The 22,000-nt window shown below is 43.4% G+C and overlaps 1 protein-coding gene across 1 annotated transcript; it reads left to right on the top strand.

The window, feature by feature from the left end:
* Nucleotides 1-237: 237 nt before the first annotated feature.
* On the top strand, nucleotides 238-20,487 carry ATP6V1D (ATPase H+ transporting V1 subunit D). Its single transcript, XM_062181471.1, has 9 exons — nucleotides 238-409; nucleotides 5,931-6,048; nucleotides 8,033-8,112; nucleotides 12,062-12,129; nucleotides 12,533-12,577; nucleotides 14,897-15,000; nucleotides 15,829-15,895; nucleotides 18,207-18,285; nucleotides 19,839-20,487. The coding sequence occupies exons 1-9, from the start codon at nucleotides 369-371 to the stop codon at nucleotides 19,978-19,980; spliced, it is 744 nt and encodes a 247-aa protein (XP_062037455.1). The 5' UTR covers nucleotides 238-368; the 3' UTR covers nucleotides 19,981-20,487.
* The last annotated feature ends 1,513 nt before the right edge of the window (nucleotides 20,488-22,000 follow it).

Consider the following 22,000-nt stretch of genomic DNA (forward strand, 5'->3'; position numbering starts at 1 on the left):
GAGACAGAGTGTCCTCTTCTCTCCTTCCTCGCTCCCCCCAACCCCGGCGCGTGCTGCGATCTGCGCAGTCGCCAGAGAGTTGGGCGGAGGAGGAGTCGGAGGGAGCGAACCGGAAGTGAGAGGGAGTTCCGCGGTGCGCGCGCCTCCACATCCGGGCATTGCCCTCGTCCAGCACCCCACCCCTCCTCGCCCTGACAACCGGAAGCGGAAGTGAGCGATGGGTATCTTCGCTGCCTCTTAGCAACGCGAGGGGTCATCTGACAGAACCAGCTGACTCCGGTAGAGGAAGGCGCTGGGGCGGCCAGTCCTGGAGCTGTTGCAGCCACGGTTTCCCGGCGGGGTCCCGGAGCCAGTCAGCCATCGTCAGAATGTCTGGCAAAGACCGAATTGAAATCTTCCCCTCGCGAATGTAAGTAAAAGGCGGGGAGAGCGGTGTTTCATTCTCGTAGGGTCGGGAAAGCCTGCGCGGAGGGTCCTTGTTTCTAGGGCCGACCCAGGCTCTTTTTGAGAGTCGGGGTCCCTCACTTTCGTCAGAATGAGTCAGGCTGGACAGGAAAACGCGGCCGGACTGCCGACCGTGTGAAGGTCGGCTGTCTGTACTCCCCAATGGAACCGTTGGGTGTTCCGCGAACCCGCGTTGGGCCGGGCACTGGATTTACGCAGCGTCAGGGAAGATGCATGTTACGCAAAACTGTGCACGGGATTCAGAAGTGCTGTGCACCCAAATACACATCTTTGAACTCAGTTGTCCACCGGTTTTTTTTTTTTTTTTTAATTTTCCAAGTGACTGCACCGTCGCTACCTCCGCCCTTACAGAATTCAGTTTATAGTGGAGAGAGAGAAAAGGAGGTTTGGTAAACAGGCTCCGAGAAGGCAAGTTGATTGCCATGGGAAGCATACAGAAGAGATTGGTATACCAGAGTGGGGCGTTGCGCTGGCGTGGACGCTGGCTTGGATCTTGCAGGGCCATCCTCGTTGACCTAGTGGCACCTGCTATGGGAAGATGGCCCGTGTTTCTGTGCCACTCACCACACTGCCAAGTTTGCATGTCAAGCTCTCCCACCAGACGCCTGTGTCTTGATTATGAGCTCATAGAAGGGCCCCGAAGTTCCCTTGGAATCTGCTCACTGGTGGGCCGCCTTTCTCTTTTGGGCAGAACACTTTGTCGGGAGAAACGACTTAGCTCCGCAGGTGTCTGGCCAGTTTGTAAGAAGAGCTGCACATCGCCTCAAATGGGCCTAACAGCTATGGGGACAATAAAGCGTTTGCATTTGTGTGCTGCCTCTCCCTCTCCCTCTCCCTCTCCCTCCCTCCCTCCCTCTCCCTCTCCCTCTCCCTCCCTCCCTCCCTCTGCCTCTCCCTCTCCCTCCCTCCCTCTCCCTCTCCCTCCCTCTCTCCCTCCCTCCTTCTCCCTCTCTCCCCTCTCCATCTCTCCTCCTCCCTCCCTCCTCCCTCTCTCTTCCTCCCTTCCTCCCTCCTCCCTCCCTCCCTCTTCCTCTCTTTCTCTCTCCCTCCTTCTCCCTCTCTCTGCCCCTCCCTCCCCCCTCCCCCCCCCTCTCTCCCTCTCCACTGAGGAAGCAGAAAATCAGCTGTGGATGTGACATTCCGAACTTTTCTTTGTGGTCCCATGTCTTTGGTGGAGGTGTGTTTTTCCTCATCCTGTCTTTTTCTCAGAGGATCTGAGGATACTTCAGGTAAAAGCAGTTCTATTCAAGCTCCAGACCCCTGATCACCGTCTGCCAGGGCCACTGCAGCTCCTGGTGGAATGAGAGGCCTTACACGTGTGCTTTCCCTTCACTGCTGCCTTGGTAACAGCTGCAATACTAGGCGGAAAGCAAGCCAGGTGTGGAGAAAGCAGTGCCTGTGAAAGAGGGGCCATTAGGACTACTCTGGGGTGGTGAGGACTGCAGAATCCACACAAACCTCTGGCTGAGAGACAAGTGCGCTGTAACATGGCTTCCAGCGGCATCAAGTCGCGTCATTAGGATGGCCCTCCAGCCCCCTACGAGAATGCCTGCCTAAATGAGTTCAGAACGGCTGGGAGGGGGTCAGTAGTGCCACAGTGGATTAAGGTGCTGCCCGAGACCCAAGCATCCCATGTGAGCGCTGGTTCAGGTCTCAGCTGTTCCACTTCTCATCCAGCTCCCCGCTAATGTGCCTGAAAAGGCAGTAGAAGGTGGCCCAGGTGCTTGGATCCCTGCACTCTCATAGGAGACCCAGATGGAGTTCCAGGCTCCTGGCTTTGGTCTGGCCTACCTCTGGCTGTTGCAGCCATTTGCAGAGTGAACAAGTGGATAGAAGATACATCTCTCTCCCTCTCTTCCTCCCTTCTTCCTCTCCCTCTCGGTTACTGCCTTTCAAATAAATTTTAAAAATTAAAAAAAAAAAAAGGCAAGGAGAATTTACTATTTGTTCTAGTCAACACCTGGTTGATAGACCCTCGATTTCCCATTCTTAGATTTACTACAAAGGGCTCACAATCATGAATACGTAGCTATTACTGGGCAGAAGGGTAACAATCAGATTTATGCATGTATTTATTTGAGAGGCAGGAGGAGAGGGGGAGGAAGAGGCAGAATGAGAGCTCTTGCATCTGTTTGCTCACTCCCCACACGGCCACAATGGCAGGGCTGGGCCGGGTGAAATGTGGTCATCAGGAAGGAGGGTCTCCCTGCCTCTGGGAAGGTGGACTCCCACTTCCATAATTGCCAGCTAGTAGACATCCATGGCCTAGGCGTATTTACACAGCCACCCCTCTGTAATTGTTCATTTCTTTGACTATTTGGGGCCTGCACCACTCCATTCTGCTCTTTAAAGAGAGAATTACCCATTAAAAAGTCCTCTCTCCTCCGTAGACATCAGCAAGGAGCTCTCTTCTTTCCCTGATTATCAGTGGCTACTGAATAAAGTCTGTTATCACTCCTGTAAATAATGTCTGGCTGTTCATCTTCCACAGGAGTCAGAATGTTAATATTTCTTCTTTTTACTTTGGAACTTTTATTTGGAGACTAAAAAGCAAAAATTGACCTTTTCAGGTGTAGACAAGAAAAATAATTGGTTTGTGAAGGAGAAAACTGCTATTGGAGACTGCTCAGCTTGCTGCTCCAGAGGAAAATCAGGTGCAGGAAGTAAATATTTTCCCCAAGGCCCAACAGCAGTTTCTTTGTCATATAGTCATATGTCTTTGATTCAGCTGGAAACAAAGTCATTGTCCTAGCTGAAGGTCAAACTTTGTTTTGTAGTTCTGAGCAGCTCTGAAACATGTACAAGAACAGGTTTTAAAAATCGTAAGCTGGGTCCAGTGCTTTGGCGTGGCAGGTGGAGCTGCCACCTGCTGGCATCCCTTGTGGGCGCAGGTTTGAGTTCTGGCTGCTCCTCTTCCAATCTAGCTCTACTGTGGCCTGGGAAAGCAGTGGAAGATGGCCCAAGTCATGGGAGACTCAGAGGAAGCTCCTGGCTTTGGATCAGCCCAGCTCTGGCCTTTGCGGCCATTTTGAGAGTGAGCCGGCGGTTGGAGAACCAACCTCTCTCTCTCCAACTCTGCCTTTCAAATAAGATAAATAAATCATAAAAAAAAAAAATCCTAAGCTATGGAACATCTCTCTATCTCTCCTCTCTCTCTATAACTCTTCTTTTCAAATAAATAAACCATAAAAAAAAAATGCTAAACTAGGGAACAGGCATTTGGCCTAGAGATTAAGATACAGATTAAAACTCCTACATTCCATATTGGAGTTCCTGGCCCCAACTCCAGCATCCTGTAAATGCAGACTCTGGGAGGCAGCAAGTGATGGTCCCTGCCATTCATGTGGGAGATCTCGATTGAGTTTCTAGCTTTCGGCTTTGACCTGGCTGACTTGTGGCTGTTCAGGACATTTGGGGAGTGAACCAGGACATAGGAACTCTGTCTCTTTCTCTGTCTCTCAAAAAACAAAGAAACAAAAATGACACAAATAAACAAGGATAACAGGGTTAAAACATTCCAGACTGTAGTATTACCATCTGACATGTTCTTTTCTCCCACTTAAACACCAGAGAAAACAAAAGAAATTGAGAATGGAAACAAAAGAGGCACGAAAGAAGGGTTGATGTTGTGATGCAATGGGTTCTATTCCCAGCTGCTCCACTTCAGATCCAGCTCCCTGGTGATGTACCTGGGAAGGGGGTGGAAAATGGCCCAGGTGCTTGGGCCCTTACCACCCACATGGGAGACCTAGATGGAGTTCCAGGCTTCTGGCTTTGGCCTGGCCCAGCCCCAGCTGTTGTGGCCATTTAGAGAGTAAGGCAGTGAATGGAAGATCCATCTCTCTTCTCTCTGCCTCCACCTTTCAAGTAAATATGGGCATCAGTCTAAGTCCCGGCTGTTCCACTTCTGATCCAGCTCCCTGCTACTGTGCCTGGGGAGGCAGTGGAGAATGACTCAAAAAAATCTTTGGGCCCCTGCAGCCTTGTGGCAGACCAGGTAGAGTTCAGCTCTTGGCTTTGGCCCATCCCATTCCAGGCTGTTGCAGCCATTTGGGGAGTGAACCAGTGGATGGAAAAAAATGTGTGTGTGTGTCTGTAACAATGCCTTTTAAATAAATGACTATATCCTTAAAGGAATTAAAAAAATCTGGTTCAAACTGCTAACCTGCCTTTTCACTGAGTGTGAGGATGTTGTTCTACTTTTCTAAGCCTTATTTTCTTCATCTTTGTTAATGCTTAAAGTCTCTTCCAGCTATAGGATTGTCTCGATAACCTTAGTCATAGAGTAATATTCAGTATATATAATAAGAATCTGGTGAAAAGGTCCATTGTTACATGCTGTTTTGCAGTGATTATAACATGTTACAATATAGATACCTAAATCATTGTATATCTAGTTTGTACAATCTCTTGTTGAATTTTATTACCTGAACTTTTTTTCCATATTTTATCTGGCATATGGTTGCAAGAATAGAAATGTCAATTTTTGTATAATTTCAGTTTTGGGGCTTCTGATGGGGAAAAAATCAAAATGAAGGGAGAATTGAGTGTAAGTTCAGCTTGTCACTTCTCAGCAGCCATAAATGTCATTTGTTACCTAGAGTCATTTACAAATTAATAAAACAGTTGGCATTTTAATAGAAAATGGTTATTATAAAATGCAATAGGGGCAGGAGTTGTGGCTTGTGTTTAAAATGATGCTTGGAGTGCCTGGGTTTGAGTCTGATCCAGCTTCCTGCTGATGTATACTCTGGGGAGCAGCAGATGATGGCTCTAGTTGTACTTGCGTCCCTGCCACCCCAGCTGAGTTTCAGATTACTGATCTCAGACTGACCCAGCCCTGGCTGTTGTGGGCTTGTAGGAAGTAAACCAGCAGGTAGGAGATAATTTGTCTTTCCGATTCTTTTTCAGCTGGGAATCTAGAACTCCATTTGGGTCTCCCACATTGGAACATCTTCACTTTCCAAGGCACATTAGAAGAAAGCTGGATAGGAAGTGGAGACCCAGGGCTTGAACCAGCACCCATATGGGATGCTGGTGTTGCAGGCAGTGGCTTAACCCAGTGCACCACAATGCTGGCCCCGGATCAATTTGTTTTTGTTTTGTCTTAGTATACCTGTAATGGCAACTGAACCATTATTTGCGTTATTTTAACTTAAAAATCAAATAAGTACTTGTACTATACTGGTATTAGGAAGTAAGTCTCCTGATAATTTTTATTATGGCCTAATACTTACTCCAGATCATTGACTACAGAATTGTTTCTGATGTAAGTAAATAAACTCTTCATTTATGGAACACTCATGGTAAAAAGCTTTTCTACTAAGAAACCATTTTAAGCTGTGAGTTGCAAATGCTGTATATTCTTGATGTCACTACCTCAAAAAATAAAGGGGTATTTTTGTGTCTCTTAAACACAGTGAGTCTATGAGAATAAATGTCTTTAACTCTATGTCTTTGTATAGGGCACAGACCATCATGAAGGCTCGATTAAAAGGAGCACAGACAGGCCGAAACCTCCTGAAGAAAAAATCCGATGCCTTAACGCTTCGATTTCGACAAATCCTAAAGAAGATAATAGAGGTAGCATGAATGTTGCTTGGAGCAGTATTTATTTATTTTTTTCAAGTTTTATTTGAATTTATTTGAAATGCAGAATGACAGAGAGAGGGAGACAGAGAAAGAAAGAAATCTTCCACACAATGGTTCATTTCCCAAATGGCTGCAGTCACCAGGGCTGGGCCAGGCTGAAGCCAGGAACCAACAACTTGATCTGGGTCTCCTGTGTGGGTGGCAGGGGCCCAAGCACTTGGATCTTCATCTGCTGCTTTCTCGGGTGTGTCAGCAGGGAGCTAGATTGGAAGCAGAGCAGCTGGGATTCATACTGGCACTCCGATACAGGATGCTAGTGTCGCAGGCAGCGACTTAACCCACTGTGCCACAAGGCCAACCCCAGCAGTATTTATTTAGAAATATCTAATAAGAAAAATCAGCCCTTGGCATTTTTCTTTTTTACTAAAATAAATGATCCATTAAAACAATTATTTGAAATTCCAAGAGACTGAGATAGCAAGGGACTGTTGGTCCATCTGCTGCTTCACTTCCCAAATTCCTGTAATAGCCGTTAAGTCAGGCTGAATCCAGAGGTGCAGAATTCCATCTGGGTCTCCCACATAGGTGACAGGAACCCAAGTATTCGGGCCATTATCTGCTTTCCCCCAGGTATGCATTAGCAGTAAGCTGGAATTAGGTATCCTATCCATGACTTAACTGGTAGGACAAACACCCACTTCTAATTTTCCTTTAAGTGAATTTTTAAAAAAGATTTATTTATTTATTTGAAAAGCAGAGTTACAGAGAGGCAGAGGCAGAGGGAGAGAGATCTTCAATCTGTTGGTCCACTCCCCAGATGACCACAATGGCCAGAGCTGGGCCGATCCAAAGCCAGGAGCTTCCCCCAGGTCTCCCACATGGGTGCAGGGGCCTAAGGCCTTGGGCCATCTTCTACTGTTTTCCCAAGCACACAGGGAGCTAGATCCTAAGCAAAGGAGCTGGTACTTCAACTGTCCCTTCCTTCTATGTGGGATGCTGAGGTTATAAGTGGCAGTTTTAATTTGCTGTACCACAATGCCAGCCTGCAGTAATTTGATTTTCTTGATGAATTTTTTTAATGAAAATTCTATAAATAATCTGATTTATGTGTAACATGCTAAACAGATTTTCTACACAGCTTATCTTTTGACTTTCAGAAAAGGTGTCTTAATTTTTATTTGATCTAATCTATTAGTCTTTATATAGTTTCAAAGTTGGATATAAGGCTAAGGAAGGTCTAAAGAGATTAAGAAAATGTTCTCCTATACTGTCTTTGTTACTTTACAGGTTTTTGAAAGCTGTTATCTATAACATATCTGGATTAAAATTTTTTTTAAATTAAGAGATCAATTTGACAAAGTCAGAAATAAAATAGGGAGGCCTGTCAGTAAAGATTCAGTTTTTTATTTCTGAATGCATTTATTCTAATATTTTAATTATTGTTTTTAAATATTTATTTATTTATTTGAAAGTTACAGAGAGACACAGGCACAGGGAAAGAGAATCTTCCATCTATTGGTTCATTCCTCAAATGACTGCAGTGGCTAGAGCTGAGCTGATCTGAAGCCAGAGGCAGGAGCTTCCTCCAGGTTTCCCACATGGGTGCAGGGGTCCAAGCACTTGGGCCATCTTCTACTGCTTTCCCAGGCCATAGCAGAGAGCTGGATCAGAAGTGGAGTAGCCAGGTCTCGAACTGGCACCCATATGGGATGCTGACGCTGCAGGCAGTGGCTTTACCCGCTATACCACAACGCTGGTCCCTCTAACATTGTAATTGTAAAACTTATGATTTTGCAACATTGTTAGTGGTCATAATCAAATTATTCATAATTGGAAGTTTTCATTTGCTTTATCATTATTAAATATTTATATCCACACCTAGCATAAAATACTGGTGGTTGTTAGGGAAACCTTATTTGATATGATTTTTCCCTATAGAAATCTTGGTTGAATTTGTTGGTTAATGCTTTTTCAGACTAAAATGTTGATGGGTGAAGTCATGAGAGAAGCTGCCTTTTCACTAGCTGAGGCCAAATTCACAGCGGGAGACTTCAGGTAAGCAGACTAAAGTGGGTATTTTGAAAAAAAACAAAGTGCTTTCAAGTTCATAATTTTCCTGTTTTTTCCTAATTTTTATTTAATTTTGATTTATTTGAAAGGCAGAGTTAGAGAAGGAGAGACACAGAGATCTTCTATTATCTGGTTCACTCCCCAAATGGAGCAATAGCTAAGGTTAAAGCCAAGAGCTTTATCCAGGTCTCCCATGTGGGTAGCAGTGCCCAAGCACTTAGGCTATCTTCCCCTGCTTTCCCAGGTGCGGTAGGAGGGAACTGTATAGGAAATAGAGCAGCTGGAACTCAAACCAGCACCCATATGGGATGCAAGTGTTGCAGGTGATGGCTTAACCTGCTGTGCCACAGCACCAGACCCCCTAATTTTCATTTAAAGATCATTTTAATTTAAAATTATATAAGCATTAAAGAAATTACATTAATATTAGGGGGCTTCAAAAGTTCATGGAAAATCCATGCTTCTTTTTTTTTTGAAAGGCAGAGAGAGACCTTCCATCTGCTGGTTCAGTCTTTAGATCCCTGCAATAGCTGGGGCTTGGGCCAGGCTGAATCCAGGAGCCAGGAACTCAGTCTGTGTCTCCCAGGTAGGTGGTAGGGATGCAAATACCTGGGACATTAGCCACTGCCTCAAGGGTGCACATTAGCTGGAAGCTGGCATACAGAACTAGAGCCATCCAGTGTGGGATGTGGGTGTCTTATGTGGCTTCTTAATGGCTGTGCCAAATGCCCACTCCATACTTTTTTGTTGTTGTTTTTAAAGAATTGTATATTTGGGCTGGTGCTGTGGTGTAGCAGGCTAAACCTCTGCCTTAGGCGCCGGCATCCCAAATGGGCACCGGTTTGTCGAGTTCTGGCTCTTCTTCCAATCCAGCTTTCTGCTATGGCCTGGGAAAGCAGTGGAAGATGGCCCCAGATGTCCCAGAAGAAGCTCCTGGCTCCTGGCTTCGGATCAGCTCAGGTCTGGCTGTTGCAGCCATTTGGGAGAGTGAGCCAGTGGATGGAAGATCTTTCTGTCTGTCTCTCCCTCTCTCTGTAACTCTACCTCTCAAATAAATAAATAAAATCTTAAAAAAAGAATTATAAATTTACTTAGTTGAAAGGCTGATGGGGGATGGGGTGGGGAAGAAGAGCGTGGAAGCTTTTCATTCTGTTTTTTTTTTTTTTTTTTTTTTTTAAGATTATTTATTTGAAAGTCAGAGTTACACAGAGGGATAAGGAGAGGCAGAGAGAGAGAGAGGTCTTCTATCCACTGGTTCACTCCCTAATTGGCCGCAACGGCCAGAGCTGAGCCGATCCGAAGCCAGGAGCCAGAAGCTTCTTTCAGGTCTCCCATGGGGGTGCAAGAGCCCAAAGACTTGGCCCATCCTCCACTGCTTTCCCAGGCCATATCAGAGAGCTGGATTGGAAGTGGAGCAGCCAGGACTTGAACCAGCACCCAAATGGGAATGCTGGCACTGCAGGTGGCAGCTTTATCCGCTATGCCACAGTGCTGGCCCTGAAAGCAGTATCTTTCATTTTCTGATTTCTTTCTTTTTTTTAAAAAAAACATTTATTTATTTATTTGAAAGTCAGAGTTACACAGAGAGAGAAGGAGAGGCAGAGAGAGAGGTGTTCCATCTGCTGGTTCACTCCCCAGTTGACCACAACGGCCAGGTCTGTGCTGATCTGAAGCCAGGAGCTTCTTCCGGATCTCCCACGTGGGTGCAGGGGCCCAAGGACTTGGACCATCTTCTGCTGCTTTCCCAGGCCACAGCAGAGAGCTAGATCAGAAGTGGATCAGCTGGGACTAGAACCGGCGCCCACATGGGATGCTGGCACTGCATTGGCAGCCTCACCCGCTATGCCACAGCGCTGGCCCCACATTTTCTGGTTTATTTTACAAATATTGGCAACAGCTGGGGCTGGCTAGGCCAAAGCCAGGAGCCAGGAACTTTTTCTGGGTCTCCCATGTGGGTGGCAGGAATTCAAGTAATTGAACCATTCTCTGCTGTTTCCAGTTGCATTAGGGAGCTGGATCAGAAGCAGAGTAACTTGCTGCACCCCAATGCCTGCCCCTCCTTAGGATAAATTTTTGAGAATGCAATAGATTGTTTAAAAGGCATGAGTTTTATGGGTTGCCATATCATTATATGTGTGACATAGCATATGAAATGATTTGTATGGAGCAGGTCTAGTGGTTAAAACACAGTTGTCATGCATCATAGTGTATGGGTTCATTTCTGGCTCTGAGTCCTGACTTTAGCTTAAGGTGCCAGTTGGGATACCAGCACCCCTATCAGAGTGCCTGGGTTCAAGTCTTTGGCTCCACTCCGAATTCTAGCTTCCTGCAGCAGTGATGGCTCAAGTACTTGGGTGTTTGTTTGTTTGCTTGTTTTTAAGATTTATATTTATTTGAAAGGCAGAATTGTAGAGAGGCAGAGAGAGGTCTTCCATCTGCTGGTTTGTTCCTCAGAAGGCCACAATGGCTGGAGCTGGGCAGATCCAAAGCCAGGAGCCAGGAGCTTCTTCCGGGTCTCCTGCGCAGGTGCAGGGGCCCATGGAGCACTTGGGCCATCTTCTACAGCTTTCCTGGGACGTAACAGAGAGCTGGATCATAAATGGAACAGCTAGAATCAGTGCCCATATGAGATGCCAACACTATAGGCAATGGCTTTACCCTCTTTGCCACAGCACTGGCCCCAAGTACTTAGGTTTTTACCGCCCAAATGAGAGACCTAGATTGTGTCCCCTGCTCCTGGCTCTGGACCCAGCTATTGTGGACATTTGAGGAATGAACCAACAGATGGTTTACATTGGCTTATGCCAACTTAGATCTTATATGATTCTCCAAATAACTCTGTGAGATAGCTAAGGCAAGCATTGTTATTTTTTTTTATAGTAAATAAATTTATCTTTTCCTTCTAGATGACATTGCCAGCAGTCACAGATTTGCATGCAATAGTTACATATTGACTATTTACAATTTATAGTATTTTCCTCTGGAAAATATAAGAACAAAGGATAAGCAAACAATGAGGTATTGCCTTTTGGGATTTATCCTATGTTATAGCTTAAAGAACTAGTCTTTAGCAAATATCAAAAATTAATCTTGGTAAAATAGTCAATTAAATACTCTGTTTATCAGGAAAAAAACTACTGTTTCATCTTAAAATTTATTGTATAAGTCTTTGAAAAAAAAAAAACACCCTAAAAATAAATTAGAAAAGCAAGCAAGCAGTTCAAATTGTTATTCTTAGTTTAAATTAAATGTCTTCCTGAAGTCACATGGCTAGTTAAGGACAGAGGTGTAAGGTGTTCAGGGCTTTGATTTTCCCCAATAACATGATGCTTCCATTCTTAGGTCATTTTCTAGGAGCTCTCATTGGTGGCAGGGTTACAATCCAAGGACCACGTGGCCAGTTGAAGTGGTAGACTTTTAATTTTTTGCCAGTGCTGGTGGATATCAGCTTGCACTGACTTTTGCAGTAGAGGGAAGAAATCAATAGTGTGTAAGTGGTGGTATGGAGTGTGTTTTAGGGTCATAATCTTATGATGATAATAGGTGGGGAGCCAGAGTTGGATTAAGTTTCACAGGTTCCACCAGCTTAACCAATTTAATAGCAAACTTAGAAGGAACATTTTCTCCAGAGTACACTAGCAGAATCAGCATCTGTGAAGTCATATCCGTGCACCACATGCCTGACTGAAAATATAAACAGTACACCTACTGTAAAATCTTAGTGGCTAACGGTTTAATGATTGCTCTTTCTCTGCTCTCTGAGGCCCTCTTCTGGCATCAGTGATTTTTCTCTTTCTGTGACAAAAAGATAATTTACAAAACGTACTTAACTGTGACTTCTCATTCTTGGTATCATGTAATGTTGAAATTATCCAGTGAGTCCCTGTAGAATTATTTCTAAAACCACAAATAAAGGCCTTTTCTTTTCCTGCAGCACCACGGTTATCCAAAATGTAAATAAAGCCCAGGTGAAGATTCGAGCAAAGAAAGATAACGTAGCAGGTAACTTTTCAACCCTTTAAAATCCTTGAAAGAGAAAAGGTGCCATTTAAAAATCACCCTGTTTATACAAGATCTTGATGTCTCTGTCACTCTCTTCTCTCCCATCAAAGCACTAACCAAGCCCGACTCTGCTTAGCTTCCCAGATCAGATGAGGTCGGGCATGTTCAGAGTGGTGTAGTCGTAGACTACTCTCTTCTCTTTACAACAGGTTGGCTTTATGTGTAGGTTAAAGTCATTAGCAGTCAGGTCCCTATTACCCAGGATAATTTGACTTTTGGATTGAAATGAACACTTACGAAGGAAGGGTCCCATATCGTTCATTAAAACCAATTGTAATTCTTGACTTTTGAGTATTTTTTCATGGCCATGCTTGTTAATCCATATATGTTTTGCTTTTAACAGGTGTTACTTTGCCAGTATTTGAACATTACCATGAAGGAACTGATAGTAAGTGTGAAACTTTTTATGTTAGTAGGTATCTCTAGGATCTCCTGTTTGGTCTTTAATTGAATTTTGTTCTGGAAAATGGTGCTAGGTAGACCCTGGAGTTCAGAAGTTCAGTGTTAGAAGCCCTTTTATCTGATAGGGCAATAGTTACCAGTTTATCAAAAAGGTCTAATGGCCAAAAGCCATAAAACATTATACCCTACATTTTATTTTATTTATTTATTTATTTTTTTGACAGGCAGAGTGGATAGAGAGAGAGACAGAGAGAAAGGTCTTCCTTTGCCGTTGGTTCACCCTCCAATGGCCGCTGTGGCCGGTGTGCTGTGGCCGGTGCACCGCGCGGGTCCGAAGGCAGCAGCCAGGTACTTATCCTGATCTCCCGTGGGGTGCAGGGCCCAAGCACTTGGGCCATCCTCCACTGCCTTCCCGGGCCATAGCAGAGAGCTGGCCTGGAAGAGGGGCAACCGGGACAGAATCCGGCGTCCTGACCAGGACTAGAACCCGGTGTGCTGGCGCCGCAAGGCGGAGGATTAGCCCGTTGAGCCACGGCGGCGCCGGCCCTACGTTTTGTTTTAACTTAGAAATACATCAACATATAGTCATTTGCCGCTTTAAAAATATAAGGCCTTTTCTTTGATTATGAATCCCTGACAAGACTTCTCTGTTATCTTTCTGCATAAACTATACCCATAATGCATTGTTTATAGATTCCAGTTTTGGTTTCTTTAAAGTGGAATAAGATCTTGGATACTATGACATAACCTGAATGCTGAATCTTTCTAGATATTTATAGCGCACTCCCAATTTTTTGTAATGTCTTATCCACTCCATTCCTAATTTGATAGCATTTAATGGGTTGTAATATATTTATTAAGTATTTCCAAGGTAAAGTAACTTTTTTTTCATAGAAGCAATGTCCTGCTGGCACTGACCTCATTTGTTCATGTAATAGTTAATTAAAGAATATTATCTATGGATCATGTAAAAAATAGAGCATTCTAGAGGACCACCCATTAACAGGGCCATTATACAGTGGGTATCCAAAAGGAATATGGGGCATTGGCAAGTTCAGCTAGTGAAATGAAGGCTGGTTAAAAGTTTTTCCTCTTGGGGCCGGCACTGTGGTGCAGCAGGTTAAGGCCCCAGTCTGCAGCGTCAGCATCCCATATGGGCGCTGGTTCGAGTCCTGGATGTTCCATTTCCGAACCAGCTCTCTACTACAGCCTGGGAAAGCAGTAGAAGATGGCCCAAGTGCTTAGGCCCCTGCACCCGTGTGGGAGACCTGGAAGAAGTCCCTGGCTCCTGGCTTCAGATCAGCACAACGCCAGCTGTTGCAGCCATCTGGGGAGTGAACGCAGATGGAAGACCTTTCTGCCTATCTGTAATTCTGCCTTTCAAATAAATAAATAAATCTTTAAAAATAAAGTTCCGGCCGGCACCGTGGCTTAACAGGCTAATCCTCTGCCTTGAGGCGCTGGCACACCGGGTTCTAGTCCCGGTCAGGGTGCCGGATTCTATCCCCGTTGCCCCTCTTCCAGGCCAGCTCTCTGCTATGGCCCAGGAGTGCAGTGGAGGATGGCCCAAGTGCTTGGGCCCTGCACCCCATGGGAGACCAGGAGAAGCACCTGGCTCCTGGCTTCAGATCAGCGAGATGCGCCAGCCGCAGTGGCCATTGGAGGGTGAACCAACAGCAAAAAGGAAGACCTTTCTCTCTGTCTCTCTCTTTCACTATCCACTCTGCCTGTCAAAAATAAAAAATAAAAAAAATAAAGTTCCTCTTCTAGTTACATTCACAATAGTGTGTGTTGTGTGTAAACTGTATATTTATTTTTTACGATTTATTTATTTGAAAGGCAGAGTTACAGAGAGGCAGAGGCAGAAAGAGAGAGATCTTCCATCTGCTGATTCACTCCGCAGATGGCCACAACACCTGGAGCTGGGCAGATCTGAAGCCAGGAACTTCTTCCAGGTCTCCCCCATGGGTGCAAGGGCCCAAAGATTTTTCCAGGTGCATTAGTAGGAAGCTGGATTGGAAGTGGAGCAGCCGGGTCTCGAACTTGCGCCCATATGAGATGCCAGCACCACAGGTAGCAGCTTTACCCGCCACACCGCACCGCAGGCCCCTGTAAATTGCATTGAACAGCATGTTCCTACAGTGTTGGGGGATTGTGATGGACATTCCATGTTTGCATTCAACAGTGGTTGGTCAGTTTGTCTTATCATGTTTGGTATTATTCTGAATTCTCTTCCTTTGGGGAACGTCATGGGGAAATATTATTTACTCTCTAATTACAAATGTCGTGTGACTGGTTCTCTCAGGTTATGAACTGACCGGTTTGGCCAGAGGTGGGGAACAGTTGGCTAAATTAAAGAGGAATTATGCCAAAGCAGTGGAACTACTGGTGGAACTGGCTTCTCTGCAGGTGAGTCTCAAGCAGAGCTCGAGAGCCCCTGCGGGTTGGTTTCTAAGGGTTACGTGAGGAGATTTAGCCCTTGCATCGGATCACACTGCACCGTGCACTTGGAACTGTTCCCATGATCCTATGGGGAGCAAGCCCAATGTTTCTGTTTCTGAAATGGTGACTTCTATATCATTGTCCCTATTTTTTATTATTATTATTTTTTATTATTAATAAAATGTATGTATAGTGGTAGTTATGTTCTTTGCTAGATGAGAACAGCAAAGTTGATACTAGATTTAATTGCAGCTACAACATGGTTTGTACAGGAAAGCCAGTTTTTCCTTTTGTGACTAGTTAAGACGTAGGTTTATGACTGCATGATTATTTCCTCATGTCATTTTTCTTTATTTAGTCTGATGTAAAAAAAATTATAATAGCATGTGTTAGCTCTGTGGAAATCTCATACAAATTTTGTTTTTCAAACATGTAGGAAAGAAGCTGTCTTGGCTCCCAAATTTTTTTCTTCTCCTTAAAAAAAGTTACATAATCTACTTGAAAGGCAGAGAAAGAGAGAGACACTGGTTCACTCCCAGTGTCTCGTAGTTGGGAACTCAATCCAGGTGTCCCACATGGGTGACAGGAACCCAGGTATTTGAGCCATCACTGCTGCCTCCCAGGTGTGGAGTCGGGACTAGAACCAGGCACTCTGTGTCCCAGCCAGCACCTTAGCCTCCGTGCCGCACCTTCCTCACCGATGATTTTACTAATGCAGTCTGCGTGGAGCCAGGTGAACAGAGTATGATTAGAAAGACTTTGTGCTCGCCTTATTAATGTATCTTCTTCTTTTAGACTTCCTTTGTTACTTTGGATGAAGCTATTAAGATAACCAACAGGCGTGTAAATGCCATTGAGCATGGTGAGTCTAAGCTGCTGTGAGGCACTTTGTTGGTTCACTTGCCCATCCCTCATCTGCTTCGCACCTGCCAGGGAGATGCACTGTGCTGCAGATTGAAAGGAGAGTGAGACACTGCCCCTGCCCAGTGCAGAGCTGTGTCAACACTGCAAGCAAGTGTTGAGAGAGATGTATGGTATGTGATGTGCGGGAGCTACAGAGGGAAGTGGTGAGTAAAGAGTTAGAGAATGTTATTTCTGTTATTCATGCAGTTGGTAAAGGCTGGAAACTTCCTGAGAACATTAGTGTTTTCTCTAGTTCTTTCTAATGGTTTGGTGATAAATATTTTTTAATATATTCAGTATTTAACTTTACATTCCTCTCCTTTAGGCCATTCTCCTTGATTTCTAAAAACAAAATTTTTCTATTATCTTTTATTTCATTATTTAAAAAAGATGTCTGTTTGTTTGCTTTTGACAATACTTTTTGCTCAAGAAACATTCAACTTTAAGGTAAAGAGCAAAAACTGAATGAAATAAATTATTTTGATTAGGTTTACATTAGTGAAAAGTTTTATTTTTTAAGATTTTTTTTTTTTTTTTTATTTGAAAGGCAGAGTCAGACAGAGTGGGGAAAGACAGAGAACCTTCATCTGCTGGGCCTGGGCCAGGCCAACACCCGGAGCCAGGAGCTTCTTCTTAGTCTCCCACGTGGGTGCAGGGACCCAAGGACGTGGGCGGTCTTCTGCTGCTTTCCCAGGCATACTAGCAGGGAGCTGCATAGGAAGTGAGATGCTGGCATCTCAGCCAGTGGCCTAACCTGTTATGCCACAACCCCAGCCCCAAAAGTTTTCATTTTTTAAGAACTCAAAATCGTATTTCTTTCTCACTTGCTAGTGCCATGCATTATACATGGCTACAAACAAAACAAAATGCATAAGGGTAATAGTTTTCACCCTCAAGGAGTTTATATTCTAGAAGCAAAATAGGCAAAGTCTGTAGAGCCCAATGGCTGACATAAAAAATTTATTGCATTTTCTCTGCTACATTTAAGAAAATATTTTTTATTTTCATTTTATTTAAAAGGCAGAGACAGGCTGGCGCTGTGGCATAGTGGGTAAAGCCACTGCCTGCAGTGCCGGCATCCTATATGGGTGCCAGTTTGAGTCCTGGCTGCTCTACTTCCAGTCCAGCTCTGCTGTGGCCTGGGACAGCAGTGAAAAATGGCCCAAATCCTTGGGTCCCTGTACCCGTGTGGGAGACCCACAGGGAACTCCTAGATCCTGGCTTTAAATCAGTGCAGTTCTGGCCATTGCAGCCAGTTGGGGAGTGAACCAGCAGATGGAAGACCTCTCTGTCTCTCTCTGCCTCTCCTTCTCTGTGTAACTCTTTCAAATGAATAAATAAATCTTAAATAAATAAATAAAAGGCAGAGACAGGGGGGCTGGTGCTGTGGCATACTAGGCAAAGCCTCCACCTGCAGTGCTGGCATCCCATATGGGCACCAGTTCGAGTCCCAGCTGCTCCTCTTCTGATCCAGCTCTCTGCTATGGCCTGGGAAAGCAGTAGAAGATGGCCCAAGTGCTTGGGCCCCTGCCCCCATGTGGGAGCCCAGAAGAAGTTTCTGGTTCCTGGCTTTGGATTAGCTCAGCTCCTGATACTACATCCATTTGAGGAGTGAACCAACAGATGGAAAACCTTTCTCTCTGTCTCTCCCTGTCTGTGTCTATAACTCTACCTCTCAAGTAAATAAAATCTTTAAAAAAAAAAAAGGCAGAGACAGAGAAATATCTTTCATTGATTGGTTCACTCCAGGATCCTGGAACTCAATCCAGGTCTCCCACATGGGTGACAGGGACCCAGTCACTTGAGCCCTTGTCTGCTGCCTTCCAGGGTGCACATTAGTAGAAAGCTACAATTGTGATCAGGGCCAGGATTGGAACCTAAGCTCTCAGAGGATGTAGACTTCCCAAATGATGTCCTAACTGCTGCACCAAACACCCCATTTTTTAAACAGTGAATCGCTATTATATTTAAATTAACATCTGTGGCTCAATGCCATATTTTCATATCTATTCAATTTAGTATCTGTTTTGTCCCAATACATTATCTGTGCATAGAAAAGACACTAGTAGGGCACATACAGAATATTCCCAGTAATTACTTTGGGTGGTTAGGTGATGTTTAATTTTTTTTTGTGGTTTTTTCTTCTAAGTTTTGTGCATTAAATTTATATTAATTTTGCAGTTAGAAATAAGTATTACACAGGTGAGCACTAGAAATTTGAAAACAGGGAGTTTGAAGTTCTCATGTATATATATATTTTTTAACTCTAGTCATCATTCCTCGGATTGAACGTACCCTTGCTTATATCATCACAGAGCTGGATGAGAGAGAGCGAGAAGAGTTCTATAGGTTCGTTGAAATTGGAAAGTTATTGTTATCGATCATTTTTTTTTTGTTTTCCATATTTCAAAGGCTTGATTTGCTGTGATTCATAAGTTGGCTTATGTTCTTAAGAATTAGCACAGCTTATATTCTAAGAAACACAGGAGTTTCCTTTATCTGCTATTTTACTTTCTATGGTTTCAACCAAAGTCTGAAAATATTAAATGGAAGTTTGAGAAACAGTTCATACATTTTAAATTGTGGCCATCTGAGCAGCATGATTAATCTCATGCCATGTCACTGTCCTGCCCTGTCCCATCTGGGATGTGAATTATCTTTTTGTCTAGTGTATCCAAGCTGTATACTACCTGCCTATTAGTTAAGAGTTGATTAGTTAATTAGTTGATCAGACCAACTGTAGCAACATCAAAGTGCATGTGTTCAGTTAATGCTTATTTTAATTAATAATGGTTCCAATGCACAAGAATCGCTATGTTGGCGATTTAGATATGCCAAGGAGAAGCTGCGAAGTGCTTCCTTTAAGTGAAAAGGTGAAAAGTTATCAACTTAGAAAAACTAGTTAACTTCTTACTGTACCCAATCTAAACAATTATCATTATGTATGTACACTATTATCTATCTGCAGTGATTTTTTTGATCTGCAGTTGGTTGAATTTGCACATGTGAAACCAACATATATATGAAGTATATATATATACATATGGAAAAAATTATATATAGTTTGGAACTGTTCTGTTTAAGGAGCCCCCTGGGGGTCTTGCAACATATCCCTCATGGCTAAGGGAGGAGAATGGTGTTGCTAGATGCTGTGGAGACAAATCCATGCAGTGTCTTGCCCATGTTTAGAAATGATTTATTATTTAAACACAGCTATGATTTACAATGGGTGTCTTTTACAGAAAACCTGAGAGTAGAAACAAATTAGTCACTAGACAGATACGCATGGCATGTTGAATATGTTCAGGAGAAGGTGTAAAGTACTTGGGAACATTACCACATAGTGTAAATCATACCATTAGAGAATTAGCACAGAACTGAAGAGAGAAAAGCCGCATGTCTGTGAATTGGTTATGATGTCAGAGCTAGTAGGGATAAACAAATACGAAATCAGTGGTGTGTCAGGGTTGATACTCAGTGTAGAGAAGTGGACGGTATGTGAAAACAGGAGTATTTAGGGGTGACATACAGGTCTTAGACTTTGAGTACCATCTCAATATGATTTATGTTAATTATCAGATTATTTAGTTTTGCCCTCCAATGATATTCAGAGTTGTGGTGACTGAGGATTTTAATACGTATCTGAATGCTCAGAATATATTCTATTAGGAAGATTTCAAAATCAACTTGGGATAGGAGCTTCTGAAATCAGTTATTAGCTGAGTGTATTCTACCTCAAATCATTTTTCAAAAATGGGTTATCAATAAATTACTAAAACTGAAATTAATGGGCATACCATATTTTGTTCTAGTTGTGTTTGTTATCCTTGTTACAAAACTAGAAGCAGTCAAGTCTACTCAGGACAAATAGCATTCAGAAGATACCCCCTTTAATCTTGCAGGCTAAAGAAAATACAGGAGAAGAAAAAAATTCTCAAGGAAAAATCAGAGAAAGATTTGGAGCAACGGAGAGCAGCAGGAGAGGTGATGGAGCCTGCTAATCTTCTGGCTGAGGAGAAGGATGAAGATCTTCTGTTTGAATAATCTCTCCTGCTCCGGTTCTTTCAGAAACCCTAAGCTGGCTCCATGTTAATCTGTGGTGTGTAGGCTGTTTTCTGTTTTTGGCCCAAGACTTTCACTGATTGTAAAATCTCCCTGGATGCTCACTGATGAGATTACTTCTGCAGACTCCTAATTCTTCCGTTTAGCACAAGTGAATGAGAATTGTAAAACCTGTCCAGGAACGCACAGAATTTACTCTGCAGCCATGTCACTTGTTCTTTTATCTCTGTTGTACGTGAGCTGCCCGCCAGGCATTTTAGGAAGCACTCTTAAGAAACATTAGTGTTCTCTGGCCAGCTACTTTGCAGCAGTCCTTATTCCTACCCACCTGCAAACCCACACTGTTGTCAGATTGCTGCAGCCACCCTGTGTTGCCATGGTACCTCACTTACCTTTCCTTGCATGACAGGTGCTTATCTTGTCTGTCAGGGGAGCAGTTCTGCCAATTTAAATGTGACTATGATATAGAGTAAAATTATTTAAAAATAAGCTGTTCGTTTCCACATTATTTACTGCTAAGTCATGTTCTTATGCTTAGTACACAGTATTGTCATCCACAGAACTTTCTCTTCAAAGAAAACGTGATAGAATTCCCTCCTCCTTATCAGTAAACTAAAAGGCTGAGACAACTGTTGCATTCTGGGCTAATAATAAATGATTTTCAGTGAGTTAACAGGGCTTCGTAATATTTCTTTCCTAATCTAAGGAAAATACTAACTGTTCTTTTGGAGTAAGTAATAAGGTAACTTATTATAACAACTTGATGTCTTTCATATATGACGATGAGGCATCTGTACAGACTTACCAGGAGAGCTGATGTTTTTAGTACTGTTTGATTTGGCATGCATCCAATTCCAGGCATTTTGGTCATGGAACAGTTAAACTGTGACACCACCCTTATTAATATTTTAATCATTTGATACCACAGTCTACCTCTTTAAAGTACTAAATGATTATGCATACATTTTTTATTTTTTAAACGATTTATTTATTTGAAAGCCAGAGTTATAGAAAAGCAGAGGCAGAGAGTGAGAGAGAGCTTCCATCTGCTGGTTCACGCCCCAAATGGCCGCAACAGCCGGAGTTGGGCTGATCTGAAGCCAGGAGCTTCTTCCAGGTCTCCCACGCGAGTGCAGGGGCCCAAGGACTTGGGCCATCTTCTATCAGGCCATGACATAGAGCTAGATCGGAAGTGGAGCAGCCAGGTCCCGAACTGGTGCCTATATGGGATGCCAGCCCTGCAGCTGGTGGCTTTTCCTGCTGCTTCACAGCGCTGGCCCCACATACACTTATACTACTATTTAAAGTAACATATTAATTATTGTGGTCCAAGCACTATTTTAAATATTTCATTGATATTATCTAATAACCATGTGAGGCTCAAGGAGCTTGAGTAATTGGTTCTACCTTCAAAAGCTAATGTGGTAAATCCAGGATTTAATTCCAAGCAGTCTGCTTTCAAAGTTTTTACATGATAGAAGTTCAACCTTTATCTTTCTTGCTTCCCCTATATTGGAGACTTTGGGTATTTAAAGGTAAGATAGGGCTTGTCTTGGAGGAGCTGATTTGCAGGAAATGCTGTTGCTACTTGCAGAAGTAAATCTCACATTGTATATTTAATAGTAATTATAAGCTGAACAACTAAGTTCACAAATATTTAAAAACTAAGTTAACAGAGAATTAACATCTAATCCTGCTAAAATCCTGGTGAGGTATAAATTGTGTCCTGTTTTTATAGGAAACAGGCTTGGATAGGTCAAATAGCACAGCTAAAATTCATGTCAAGCATATATACTGCTTTTCCAGGAAGCAAAATTAGTTTGAAGGTGAGAGGGGGTAGAAAGCCAGATTATTTAGTGATTTTTTCATTTAGGTAAACTCATTGTTCACCTTAAAGCATGGGCCAAAGTATTTTAGATTTCCCCTGAGGTTTTTTAAAAGCCCTAATATTTATTGGCTTTGGTTAAATTGCCTATGAAAGTGCAGATGCCCTTATGGTTTA

Source organism: Lepus europaeus, chromosome 22, assembly GCF_033115175.1.
Source record: "Lepus europaeus isolate LE1 chromosome 22, mLepTim1.pri, whole genome shotgun sequence".
In the NCBI taxonomy this organism is placed as follows: Eukaryota; Metazoa; Chordata; class Mammalia; order Lagomorpha; family Leporidae; genus Lepus; species Lepus europaeus.

Excerpts from the sequence above, each read along its gene's own strand:
- ATP6V1D (XM_062181471.1), top strand. The coding sequence starts at position 369 with ATGTCTGGCAAAGACCGAATTGAAATCTTCCCCTCGCGAAT. Across the intron at positions 12,130-12,532 it reads AAAGAAAGATAACGTAGCAG|GTGTTACTTTGCCAGTATTT; the intron begins GTAACTTTTCAA and ends TGCTTTTAACAG. Across the intron at positions 18,286-19,838 it reads GAGCGAGAAGAGTTCTATAG|GCTAAAGAAAATACAGGAGA; the intron begins GTTCGTTGAAAT and ends TTAATCTTGCAG.